This window comes from Lacerta agilis, chromosome 5 (genome assembly GCF_009819535.1).
Source record: "Lacerta agilis isolate rLacAgi1 chromosome 5, rLacAgi1.pri, whole genome shotgun sequence".
NCBI lineage: Eukaryota > Metazoa > Chordata > Lepidosauria > Squamata > Lacertidae > Lacerta > Lacerta agilis.
In genome coordinates this window covers 52,443,951-52,458,102 of record NC_046316.1, presented here as the reverse complement: position 1 = coordinate 52,458,102, position 14,152 = coordinate 52,443,951, and the positions used below count along the sequence as shown (strand labels likewise).

The window sequence follows — 14,152 nt, the reverse complement described above, 5'->3', positions numbered from 1 at the left end:
TTCGCCAGAAGCGGCTTTGTCATGCTGGCCACATGACCTGGAAGCTGTACGCTGGCTCCCTCGGCCAGTAAAGCGAGATGAGCACCGTAACTCCAGAGTTGTCCACGACTGGACCTAATGGTCAGGGGTCCCTTTACCTTTACGAAAAATCTAAGCAATTTACAGAACAGGGATTATATAATATTCCGAGGTTCAGTTAATAAATAAAAAATAGCCAACACATTGTTTAGAATTGGCTTTTAAGTGTGTGAGGGTGCAGAAGAAATACACCCCCATTTGAGTTTCACTGAACTCTCTCAAAGACATCTCAGAATCCGTTCAGAAACAGCTTAAAATGTATCTGAAGCGTGCATGCAAACGAAAGCTCATACCAATAACAAACTTAGTTGGTCTCTAAGATGCTACTGGAAGGAATTTTTTTTATTTTGTTTCAACTTAAAATGTGGTATACGATACACTTTGCACCTGTTATATTTGTCATAGGATATATACAACTGGAGAAACGACCCCTCTGTACAAGCCGCACTCATAATCTCTCATTTCACAAACTTGTAAACGGTCGCAGAATCATCGGGAGCATTTACAGGTACTTCCGCTAGTTATTCTCCTTTTATTTTACGGTACTGTATTTTATTTGAAATCATTTCCCTCCAGTGGAACAGGAAGTGCCGTAAAGCGCCGCCCTAATTGTCGCTAACAGCCCTTGGCCTCACGGCTGGAGACCGTGCCCTCACTGTCGCAAACCCGCGGGCTGCCTGAGTTGGAGGCGAGGCTGTCGGGTTCCATCATGGCGGCTCTGCCGGAGGAGCCGGCCGAAGCAGTCACAGTGAAGCCGGACCCCGACGCGGGAGCGCCGCCGGCACCACCCGCTCCTCCTCCCGCTCTCCCACAGTCGCCGGCGGCAGCAGCAGCAGCAGCAACGACGGCGGCTGCGGGAGCCGCTGCCGCTCCCTCTGCCCCGTCGGCCGCCGCTCCTCTAGCGGAAGGGGGCGAGCCATTGGCGGCAGGAACCGACGCGAAGCCGCCGGTGGCGCCCAGTCCTGCGCCTCCCGCTTCGCAGCTGCCCACCGACCGGCAGACGCTGTTGGCTGTGCTGCAGTTCCTGAGGCGAAGCAACCTCCGCGAGTCCGAGGAGATTCTCCGCAGGGAGGCCCGGCTGCTGGCCGACGAGGTCGCGGCGGATCTCGGCTCCTCGGCGCCCGGAGTCCAGGCGTCCCATGGCGGGGAAGGGCAGGAGCCCAGCGTCGGCGCCCCCGGCTCTGGGGAAGCGCTGCTCGGCTCGGTCACTTTTGGCCAGACCGGGGCCACCATCTCTCCGGGCGCTGCCGCAGCGCCTCCCGCAGTGGCCTTGGGGCCACCTGGGAAAGGTGAGCGAGGGGGTCGCTCGCAGGAGGGACCTTTCATATTTGCATTGGCTACTTTGTGACAGCTGAGGTCAGAATCCAGATTTCAAATTCACATGCTGTTCTACGTTGTGGTCACCTAGTGCTATTGCACAGGATTCGTTCTGAAAATGGTAATGACTTGACCAATTTATCTGTTTAGGGAAGCTTTTAATGTTTGACAGACTGTTGTATTATTATTATTATTTTGTATTTTAATATTTTGTTGGAAGCCGCCCAGAGTGGCTGGGGAAACCCAGCCAGATGGGCGGGGTATAAATAATAATAATAATAATAATAATAATAATAATCTTGGAGTACATATTATACGTTAACATATTTTTTGTTGTTAGTCGGCTTGCTCTTTTGGGGCACACCTATAAAGCTGTTGTTTATATTTTTATTCTCCCAAGCAATCAAAGTTAAAGTCTACAATAAAACTAGATTTAAAACCACACTTAATGCAAAAGGAATACAAAGCGTAGGCTACAGCTTCAGTTTCAAAATAACTAGGTGAGAGACTTAATTACCGTCTTTTATAACGATACATTTTGGGAAGTAGTGTAATAGGAGGACTTGACACCGCTACAGGTAATAGAATATTCTGTAGAGCAGAACTCCCATCAGCCTTAACCAGCATGGCCAATGGCATGGAATGATAGGAGTTGTAGCTATACTGACTGCATAAGCTCCTTTATGAATTATATTTGATCCTGGTTTTTAATAGTACAATTGAGTTTAGGGTATGATTGAGTGATGCCAATTTTTCATGTATGTAAACATTTAGTTGAAAATAAATTTGTTGCAGCATGTTTTTTAGTCATTTGCTCCATGTCATTACTTATTAAAAGTGATAAAAATAGCACTGTTGCTGTACATGACAATTTATGCAGCCATATAAAGGGGAAAGAGGTTCTTGTCTCAAGAAGCTTACACAGTTTAGAACTGAAATAGTTACACAGAGTGCAAACATTGATTTATCCTTTGTATATTAATGTCTTGCAGTTGGAGTATTTGTGGAAGATCAACCAGATGTAAGTGCAGTACTGTCTGCCTACAACCAGCAAGGAGACCCAGCGCTTTATGAAGAGTACTACAGTGGACTGAAACACTTCATTGAATGTGCTCTGGACTGTCATCGAGCTGAGTTATCGCAGCTTTTTTATCCTCTCTTTGTACATATGTACTTGGAGCTAGTCTACAATGGGCATGAAAATGAAGCAAAGTCCTTCTTTGAAAAGTAATACCATTTTGTTCATTTAGTCTCCATTTTCATGTTCTCACTATTAGGTAGATAAACCTATAAATTTGTTGGTTGCAGATGTTCACAGTGTGTGAACTGGAAGTAGAGTCTGTAGCATTTACGCTAAAGCAGGCATCCAGAGGAGGAACAAAATAATCCTGAGATGCTGAAAGATTTCTAAGCCCCTCTCCCTCTCTTGGCAGTTAGGTCTTTCCTGCAAGTGTGGGCTGCTGGGTGTCTGCAACCACAAAATATATGCATTCTTTTTGGAGCCTATATTGATAGATGCCCTATAACACGACTTAAGACATTTCCAGTTATTACATAGATTATTGTATTCCAATGACTAATTATTATTCTTATGAGGCAGCTTTTGTTTATGTGTGTGCTAATTTGTTTAATTATGAGGTTAAATGCCAATTCTAGTTATGTCTATGTAAAGTTCTGAAACTTCTAGGCCTGAACCATTTGATAACATTGCTCATTTCAATGACTTAAGGGAATTGAACCAATGAAATACTCTGCATTGTCTCCTGTTATGGGCAGCAAGCGAATACATACATGGCCTCTTCAGAGGAAAATTACCTGTGCCCAAGGCTGGAAAATCTGGGACTTGAATTCTTAGGTATCTGGGACTTGAATTCCTAAACATTTATGTGGTTACTTAGGAATTTGAAATGTTTTTCCAGTCTTATCCATTCTGGTTTTATGGCTAATATAAAAGGCTGCTGCTTGTAAAAGCTAGCTATTTCTCACAGCACCTGTGCTTCTGTGCTTTAGAATTGTGGCTTGCTTCTGGTATAATGAACTATGTAGTAAGGGTTTACCTTGAAAGTCAAGTAGTTTATTAAATGACTGCTATTTCAATATATTCTGCTAGACTGACTGCACTGGCAATTGATTGTTGGGTGAGAAAGATCTGGGACATTAAGGGTGATGTAGAATGAAGTCCACTTGCTTGTGCAACAGAACTTACAGTTTTTCTTCTCCTCAGCTTCCAGAGCAGATTTTGGAATGTGTGAGGTGGAGTGGGGGGAGACAGGACACCCACTTGCACTACGATGGATCTCACCCTTAGATAATGAAGGAAATTACTAGATACAAGCAGTTATAGGAGTGAAAAGTTCAATTGAAATGAATTTTTTAAACATAACTGAACTATTGATAAAACATCATTTTTAGATACATTTAAGTATAAGATGGTGATAGTACATGGATACCACGTGTGAATATAGAAAAATAAAAAGGTGTTCTGCTGAAGATCACAGAACTTAAGTTGTTTAGACAGTTGTCCCCCTACCCTATACATCTTTTGTGTGATTCTAACCCTTTTCTAGGTTTCATGGGGATCAGGAGTGCTATTATCAAGATGACTTGCGTGTACTATCAAGTTTAACTAAAAAAGAGCACATGAGAGGGAATGAAACAATGCTGGATTTTCGAACGAGCAAGTTTGTGCTGCGAATTTCCCGTGATTCTTATCAGCTATTGAAGAGACACCTTCAGGAAAAACAGAACAATCAGATCTGGAATATTGTCCAGGAACATCTTTACATCGATATCTTTGATGGAATGCCTCGCAGTAAACAACAGATTGATGCTATGGTGGGAAGTTTGGCAGGAGAGGCAAAACGGGAGGCTAATAAAGCAAAGGTATGAGGTTGATATTAAATACGTAACATCGTGAACGTTTTGTCAGGGATGTATAGGTTGTCAGTTCTATGAGAGTTCTTGGCTTCCATAGATCTGCAGTTGGTATAACAGTGTATGCTTCTGGATAAGGAAGAATTAACTAAGCACTCTTATTTATCATTACTCCTGATTGCAGCTCCTTGTGCTAAACTGGATGTTGTTCTGGATCTCCAATTTTCCAGAGCAGTTTAAATTTATGTGCCACTTATTTGCCAAAATGGCAAGTATCTCTCTGAACATTGTCTTGGCATTAGGGATTACTTATATCAGATGTTTTCATATATTCTGTCTTTGTTCAGTGTTTGATACAGAAAGGCTAAGGCAGGCATCCCCAAACTTGGCCCTCCAACTGTTTTGGGACTACAATTCCCTTCACCCCTGACCACTGGTCCTGTTAGCTAGGGATGATGGGAGTTGTAGTCCCAAAACAGCTGGAGGGCCGAGTTTGGGGATGCCTGGGCTAAGGAGTTACATTTGTCACTGACATTTGTGACAGATTAGTGGTCCAGTTTACATGTCATTTTAAAGCACAGTTAAAACTTAACTGTTGTTCTCCCCACCCCACCCCCCGGTTACTTGAAAATTGCTGAGAATTTTGGTGGACCACTCTTCGTAGAGATGTATGTCTTAAATGAAAGCTATTGTGGTCCACAGAGAAACATTCATATTTTTAAAACTATTTAAAGGTAAAGGTACCCCTCACCATTAGGTCCAGTCGTGGACGACTAGGGTTACGGCGCTCATCTCGCTCTATAGGCCAAGGGAGCCGGCATTTGTCCGCAGACAGCTTCCGGGTCATGTGGCCAGCATGACTAAGCTGCTTCTGGTGAACCAGAGCAGCATACGGAAACGCCGTTTACCTTCCCGCTGGAGTGATATCTATTTATCTGCTTGCACTTGACATGCTTTTGAACTGCTAGGTGGGCAGGAGCTGGGACTGAACAATGGGAGCTCACCCTGTCGCTGGGATTCGAACCGCCGACCTCCTGATCAGCAAGCCCTAGGCCCAGTGGTTTAAACCACAGCGCCACCCGCGTCCCTTTTTAAAAAAGTATTTACATTGATCTAATAAAACTCATTATTCTGCTCTACCAGTTCTCTGTTTCAATATACCTTTCGGTTTTTTAATTACACAACTCTTCTTCTTTTGGCTTGTAGGTCTTTTTTGGCTTATTAAAAGAACCAGAAATTGAGTTGCCTTTGGATGATGAAGATGAAGAGGGGGAAAATGAGGAGGGCAAGCCAAAGAAGAAGAAGCCAAAAAAAGACAGCATGGGATCAAAAAGTAAAAAGCAAGATCCAAATGCTCCTCCACAGACTAGGTAATGCTGAAAGGAGAAACGTCTCAATTCATTTTCCATCTTGCTTTTTTAGTCTGTGCCAGTTCAGACTGAAGTGGACAGCTGACATTGCTGAATGCTCTTCTACATAGAAAACTAGCTATCACAGAAAAGTTTTCTACCCCAGTCTTTTACCTGACATCTAGCTTTGTGTGTGGAGGGTAGGCTTTTTTCCCTTCTGCATGGAGGAGCATTCAAACATGTGAGCCCTTATGTACTCTGAGATGTGATACAGACCAAAGGAAAGTTCATCTAGGAACTAGACTGTAGTCAATATTTGCAGCTCTCCCTTTTGATAAGCATTTGCTCAGTTAATTTGATTCTTAAAAAATGTTTTGGAGGTTTTCTTTCCACTAGGAGATGCATTGCACTGATGTAAAAAGGTTGTATCATTTAAAGCAGGCTTCCTCAAAATTGGCCCTCCAGATGTTTTGAGACTACAATTCCCACCATCCCTGACCAATGGTCCTGCTAGCTAGGGATCATGGGAGTTGTAGGCCAAAATCATCTGGAGGGCCGAGTTTGAGGAAAACCTTCCTCTATGAATATGGAGGTGTATGTAAAAGTAACTTCCCTTATAGTGTAAAAGAATTGGTAGAGTTATGATTTTACTAAATATGTCATCTTTTAGTTAATACTACTGTACTTAAGGAGCTTGTTCTCTGGGTTCTTTTTCTCCCAGACGTTCAAAAGTTGAGTTCTTTTTTGGCCTCTGTTCAGTCACTGTTCATGTGTGATTTCCTGGCATCAATGAATCTTTTATTTCGTTTTTGGTTTTAAGTATGTTCTTCTGTATGCAGAATCCCACTTCCTGAGCTAAAGGATTCGGATAAGTTGGACAAAATAATGAATATGAAAGAAGCCACTAAACGTGTACGTCTTGGTCCAGACTGCCTGCCTTCCATTTGTTTCTACACATTCCTTAATGCATACCAGGTCAGTTGTGGGATTCGTAGTGATACCAAAGTATGACATTAGGTGGAGGGCAACTGGAGGTGGCTTTGCCAAAATTAAGGAGTGGACTTAATTCTCCACTCCTTGTCTATAGTAGTGGCCCCCCGGTTTCAGGCCATTCTCTCCCTGCCCTACCTGCAGATGTTGAGGGTTAAACTTGGCATGCAAAACATATGCTGCATAATCCAGCCTTTCCCAGATACCTGTTCTATCAAATCTTGGCACAGTGGATTGTGCCCAGACTTTGCATGAGTGGGACGCTGCTTGCACAGTGCGGTTTTTCATCCTCTGCCCTCTGGCCCCCAGGACAGCTGTGGAACAAAGTGTTGTGGGCTGCAGTGGGAGATGGAATCATAAGAAATTGGACAGAGAAAACTTGCCTAATGCGGAGCTGGAAGGCCACGCATTGTAGTCAGGATACAACACATAGTTTATACCAAAAATGTGGAAGTGCCTTGTGCAGGCTGCTTAAATAATAGGAGCCTGCAAATCTTTTACTTTTGATGATGGCTTGTGATTGCCCCACATGAAGCAAGAGGGTCCTTCCCTTCTCTGATTTTCACTTATTGGACAAAACTTATGGGCAGGAAGGCTTTGTCTTACTTCAGGTTGGGAGGCAGAAATGGACTCTGCCTACCATTCAGAAACATCAGAGGACTCAGGAGGGTTAGGTAAATGGTGACTACAAAAAATCATTCGCAGCCAAAAGGTGGATCCTTTCTTAAAAAACAAAAAACTTCTGCCAAGATTTAGCAACATTTGCTTTACTTTTTTTTAAAAAATGGCTACATAGTTAGTTTTGTAATATGGTAATTCTCACCTCTGTGTTCAAAACTAATGGTAGATGGCTAATTTTCGGGGAACAACAATGTAGTGATTACATTCTCAGCCCACATATAAAACTTCTTCAATTGTGATTTTTGCATGAACAGGGCCTTACAGCAGTGGACATTACAGATGACTCTAGCATGATCGTTGGAGGCTTTGCTGACTCCACTGTCAGAGTATGGTCGGTGACACCCAAAAAGCTACGCAGTGTGAAATCAGCAGCAGGTAATCAGAATGAACTCTCGTCCTAATTTACACACTAACATCTAATACAGGATCACATGGAGGAAGGTTGCTTAGTTTAAATCCTTCCATTGGAACAGCAATCCTGTGCTAATGAGCTGAAATTATTTTGACTTCATGCATTACAGCTTTAGCATTCATATTTATTTAACTGTTGACAATAGAAAATACCAAAATTAATACAAATTGTTTTTTCATGTCACTACTGACATCAGGGGGGAAAAAAACTATACATAAGGATCAATACTCTATTAAGGGAAGATGTTGTGATACTTTGAAAATGAGACAATATTTTGTGTTATTCTACTTCCTTATTGTAGAGCACTGTGTTTTTGCTAAGGAAGTTAAGCTAATGCAGAGATTTTAAAAATCAGGTGGTTCAGGTGGAGCAGAAAATACAATTCAAAGTGCTCAGGCCTGTCAGCCTAGCAAAATGGTTGCCAGTGGTATTCTGGTATAAGCATCACAGACTTCAGTGAAGGCCTTTCCCAACCAGATGCCCTTCAGATATTTGGGACTGCAGCCATAGCCAGCACATCTCTGTTGGCTGGAGCTGATGGAAGTTATAGACAAACACATTTTGAGGGCACCATGTCTATATCATTGAAATTGACAGAGTTTAACAACAATTTTGAGGTGTGTTATTTGTAGAAAATCATGATTTAGGCCATGGTGGTATTCTGATACAATCAAAAAGGCATTTGCACTTTGGCAAGCACTACTAGTGATCTACATGAAGATAAACTTTAGGGTTTTTTTCTTTTCAGATCTCAGTCTCATAGATAAAGAATCAGATGATGTTTTAGAAAGGATCATGGATGAGAGAACAGCAAGTGAGTTGAAGATTTTATATGGTCACAGTGGACCTGTCTATGGTACCAGCTTCAGTCCTGATAGGTAAAACAATAGTTATTTGTGGGGGGATCTCTTAATACAGTATTCTTTAAGCAGAGTATCCACAGGTACAAGTATTTTTCTGGAGACCTTTGTCTCCAGAAGATTTGAGTCTACCACTTCAGGATAGATGAATGAAACCTGATCCTGTGGACTATGAAATTTATGTTGCACATCAGAAGGAACCTCATGAGCTAAAATCCTCAAACTGCTACAGGAAGCGGCCGTTTCAGGCATGTCCAGTTGACATGTGACTGTCGACATATAAGTCCTTTTGGACCTGGAAGAGAGTGGAATGAGGGGTGTGGCATGCTTATGCACACTCAACCAAAGCGTGCAGAGGCCGGGAACAAAACCCTCAGGAAATGGTCCGTCTGTACTAGCATATTTTTAATCTGAAGGTCCCATCCTTCAGCTGGGCTATGTACAATATCAAAAAGCTTAGAGTTGAAACAGTACTGCACATTTGTTGTTTACAAAAGTGCAATGGGTTAAGCCTATGTCCACTTAATATCTATGAATCTCAAACCCACCTCTAGCTATAGTCTCTGAAGTGTTTTTGTGTATTGGACAATGAAATATATACCTCTCAAAATAATGGTTTTATTTCTTTAAAGCATGATCAAGCTTTCTTAGATGCAGGAGGCTGTTCATGTATTTTAAAACTAGTAAATTATATATGGGGCAAAAATCTTCACATGCACATGAATAGATGAGTGTTTATATTTCATATTATATCAGTTTTAAAAATATTGTATGGAAAACACGAATATGAAATAACTTCTAAGAAACAAGGGGGATAGCATTCTGAGGAGCATGTTTCAAAGTGCGCGACATCCCATGTTGCGTAAGTGGACTTAGGCTCATGCAATTTGGCTTCAGGTACTTTACCTTTCCCTCCAAAACCCCTCCATCATCTCTGGACAATCCTGTAATTCTCCAGAGCAGTTTGAGGGTGGGGGGGCGCTACAGGCAATGTTGGATACAACCCAGTAGTTTATAATTTTGAGATTATATTGTTAAATTTTAATTCTTAAAAACAAATCAGGGGTCAGCCAAGCATCAAACTGTAACCAATAAGTGTTATGGCTAAGAGGATGTAAACATAAGAAATCCTAAGTTCCTGTGTCATCTCAGCTGTGATCTTATTCTTTTAGCTTCTTAAATGCAAAATGGATAATACTCTCCTGAAGTGTGTTAAAAGCTTTGATGTCTTGAAATGTGTTATTGAGAGGTTTAAAATTGAGTATAGCTTCAAAAATACCTTTTCTGATTTTTCTTTTCTGTCAGGAACTACTTGCTATCATCTTCAGAGGATGGCACTATCAGACTGTGGAGCCTCTTAACCTTTTCTTGTCTAGTTGGATACAAAGGACACAACTACCCTATATGGGATACACAGTTCTCTCCCTATGGATATTACTTTATATCTGGAGGTCATGATAGAGTGGCTCGGTAAGAGTCAGCATGCGTTTGCCATCTCAATGTAAATCTGCAGTTCTGTCTTGTTAGTTGGTGATATCTCCTTGTTGCTGTCTGCTATATTTTAGGGCAAGGGTGGGGAACCTCTTACCCACAGGCCAATCTTAGCCTGCAAGGTCCTTTCCCCCAAACTACCCACTTGTATCTCAACAGATATCACTGGGTGATGTCAGCTGATGAATTGGGGGGGCAGGGTTCAATCCTGCAAGGATCTATTTTGCCACTGTGTTCCCTGTGGGGAATATGCTGGTGAAGTAGACTCCTTCAGCCAGCAGGATTGAACTCTCTGCTTATCAGCTGGTGAATGGAGAGTTCAGTCCTTATAGTTGTTGATTTGCCAGTACAGTTGTACTTCCGTTTACGTAACCTCTGGTTACGTAAACTTCGGGATGCACACGCGGCAAACCTGGAAGTATTTTACTGGGTTTCACCATGCCCACATGCACAGAAGTGATCCTCAGGTTGTGGAAACCTTGGGATCTAACCGGACCTCTGGAATGGATCCCATCTGCAGGCAGAGGTAGCACTGTATGTTCCCAGCAGGAAAGGCACTGAAGGAGACCCTCCCCCTGCCTCAGATTAACTTTGATAGGTGAATCCACCTATCAGTCACCTGACATTAGATGTTTGATAGGTGGGTGGCTCCACCCACCTGCCAAAGGTACCATATTTTGTATATGGTATATGACCCTTATATAAGACGACCCCTACTTTTTTAAACCCAAAATTAATACATCAGGTGTTCGGGAGGACAAAACACAAAAACACACACCCCATTGCAGGTCTGGCCTGCTGTGCCAAAAAGGTACCTCATCCCTGTTCTAGGATATATCCTATAAGACATTTGACTGAAAAAAGTACTAATTGCCATTTAGGTTTTTTAATACTAGAGGGAGAATTAACCCCCCCCCCCCAGGGTCTCTTAACTCCTCAACTTAGTTTGGAGGCACTTGTGAAGCACACATTCCCTTGCAGTCAGGACATAAGCAGTCTTGTTATGTATTTCTTCTTTCACATTTTTGAAATGTTCTTTGTACTGGTTTAAGCTTGTGGGCTACAGATCACTACCAGCCTTTGCGGATCTTTGCTGGCCATCTTGCTGATGTCACATCGACGCGTTTTCACCCAAACTCCAACTACGTTGCTACAGGCTCAGCAGATAGGACTGTGCGGCTGTGGGATGTCCTGAATGGGAATTGTGTCAGAATTTTCACAGGACATAAGGTAAATTAATGTGAGATTTACACTGAAATAAATTAGTTGCACAAAAATGGTAACAGTAGATGACCAAAACCTTTGCACATAGTACTAGAAATTAAGTTAAAAACTGACCTGTTGTTGAGTTTGCTTTTGAACTTATCTTTTAACTTCCCACTGGGAAATAAGAGGCCATCTAAGAAGAGGTGATGCAGAGTGCTCTGAAATGACATTATTTATCTGAAGGGTACTTTCTAAGTAAAACAAGGCATAATGTTGACGGGTTTGTTTTTGGATTTTATATATAGGATTTTCTGTAGCTTTGAATTGTTATCATTTCTAGCCTTGAGGCTTCTTGTAGAAGGTGATACATAAGTGGTGTTGTTGTTGTTGTTAATTGGCTTATTTTTGTTCCAGGGACCAGTTCATTCATTGGCATTTTCTCCTAATGGAAGATTCTTGGCAACTGGGGCAACAGATGGAAGAGTGCTTTTGTGGGATATTGGGCATGGTTTGATGGTTGGAGAATTAAAAGGACACACAGACACAATCTACACACTCAGATTCAGTAGAGATGGAGAGATCTTAGCATCAGGTATTTAAGCCAATTTCGCTCTCTTTAGTGGAACAACAATACTATCATCTGGAATCTTTGACTTGCCTCTATTTTGACAGCTCAGTCTTCCATTTAGTGAACAATTGTTAATGCATAGAATTCTCATTTAATACTTTAATTTGCTAGACTTGTCTGTTAACTAGAAAAACTGAACCTAAAGGACTAGATGATGCCACACCCAACTTTCCATGTATAGAAGCAGACATGACTGGCAAATGGTGAGAGGAGGTATCTTGTACTGCACCTGTGGGAAGCCAGATAACTTGGGGGCTGCAGGAGAGGCCACTTGGCACACAGCTTTGTCCATAAACACACTGCTTCTACGCTGCACCCCTCAGCATCCACCACCTGAGACTAATGGACCAGCCCTGAGCTTCCTTTTATGCAATTATACACCTTTTGAAACAAAGCTATTATCTATGTACTCACCAGAGTGGACATGCTAAATTAGGGCAGGCTTTGCAGAATACTTTAAATATTTTTCTCATCAGAATTTGGCTTTTTTAAAACCTATTATGGACAAGGAGTGGGTCTTTCTCAAAAAGTAAATGGGTTTAGAAGTTTTACCTTCCTGCTTATTCATGCTCCCCCACTGTAATTTTATTAGCATCAGCCCCCAATCCATCCAGTGAAGCTTTTTCAAACTATATAATACAAATGTAACTTAATTATAATTCCATTCACTTTTTACTATTACTAGGGTTTCAGCTTGTATCTTTTAAACTATAAATTGGGAGAATGGGACCTGCATTTTCTGTCCTGTTACCAGAATTTTAGAAACATTGGGTCGTACTTTGCAGAGTCCATGCATGAGTGAAATGGGTTCCGACTCATGCATTAGGACTTCCTCTCCTCCTCCCTCCCTCCCTTGCAAGCAGGTTGGAGGATCTTTGAAAAGCTATTAACTACTACAGAGTACAGTACTTAGCAGTGAATATAAGAAGTGATTAGTATTTTTGTAGATCCTAAGCTTGACAAATGGGTTGTGGTGTATAATGGATGCTTTTTCTTTATATTCAGAATTAAATGTTATGTCCTGTTAAATTAGAAGAGTTGTTTTCATTTTTCCTAGGTTCAATGGATAACACGGTAAAGCTATGGGATGCTGTGAAAGCCTTTGAGGACTTAGAAACAGATGATTTTACCACAGCCACTGGACATATAAACCTGCCTGAAAGCTCTCAAGACTTGCTGTTGGGTACATACATGTCCAAATCGACCCCTGTCACACATCTTCATTTTACCCGCAGAAATTTGCTTCTTGCTGCTGGGGCATACAGTCCTCAGTGAACCACCAAACTACAAGACTTGATTGTACAAGTCTCATGTATATCTTAGAATAACTTGAATTAATGAAGACCACAGTGTACATATTATACAAATGAACTGAATTTGTCTGCCAGAACAAACGGTGCAAACTGATGATGATTCAAACCACACCTTCAGAAACTGCTATTTTAAACACCCACCCCCAGTGTAAGTGCTGAGACACTGACATCATAAAAATATGGGAAGAAACATAAAATGTGGTATTGCTTTTTAAAAGAAGTAAACAGGATGTGCGAATACCTTGCTTAACCTTGTCCACAAAATGGCAACGGGCACTACAAAACTCTAGTGCCAGTTGCATAAAGCAAAGTTGTTTGAACAACAATTTAAAAGCACTTAGTTTGGTATTAACACAGGTTTAATCAGTACCCAAATTTTTCTTTGCCAGTAAGACTTGTTCATATAAGTTCTTCAAGAGTGGAATTTGTCTCTATGGAGCTGTTACTTCTTTATAAAGCTGTGAAGAGGCTTAAGTAGTTATCTGACTTATGTGAGTAACCTAGTTTCTTCAAAGCTGAAAAGCACAAATTGAACAAGATTGAAAATTTCTAAAACTTAATTATCGGTAAAGCGGCATTTTAGGAAATGCAAACAATACTTGAAACCTTTAAAACTGAATTTTTGATTTCCTAACTATTTTGGATACAAAAAGTATACCAACCTCTCCCCACACGAATCTTGATGCACCCCCCTTAAGTATTTGCCGGGGGGGGGGGGCTTTTTGAGCCCTTTCCATAATGACAGAGCATAAATGTCATTTATACTTTCTGTGTAAAAATTATGTCACAGCTATACACCAGTTGTTGAAAACTAGTATGGATCCATTAGTTTAAAAACACACTGCCATGGTTTTGCATTATGTACAGTTTTATACTTTTGATATTTTATAATAAAATCTATTTTGTGCCTGTCTTTCAGTTTCATTTGCTCACAAGGGCCTTGTTTTTACCTG

General features: G+C 41.4%; 1 protein-coding gene across 1 annotated transcript; it reads left to right on the top strand.

Moving 5' to 3' along the window:
• Positions 1-750: 750 nt before the first annotated feature.
• TAF5 (TATA-box binding protein associated factor 5) lies at positions 751-14,112 on the top strand. Its single transcript, XM_033149749.1, has 11 exons — positions 751-1,367; positions 2,388-2,622; positions 3,963-4,278; positions 5,476-5,639; positions 6,458-6,593; positions 7,544-7,664; positions 8,450-8,579; positions 9,867-10,031; positions 11,105-11,282; positions 11,673-11,850; positions 12,944-14,112. Exons 1-11 carry the CDS (start codon positions 788-790, stop codon positions 13,159-13,161), a joined length of 2,421 nt encoding a protein of 806 aa, XP_033005640.1. The 5' UTR covers positions 751-787; the 3' UTR covers positions 13,162-14,112.
• Positions 14,113-14,152: the final 40 nt, after the last annotated feature.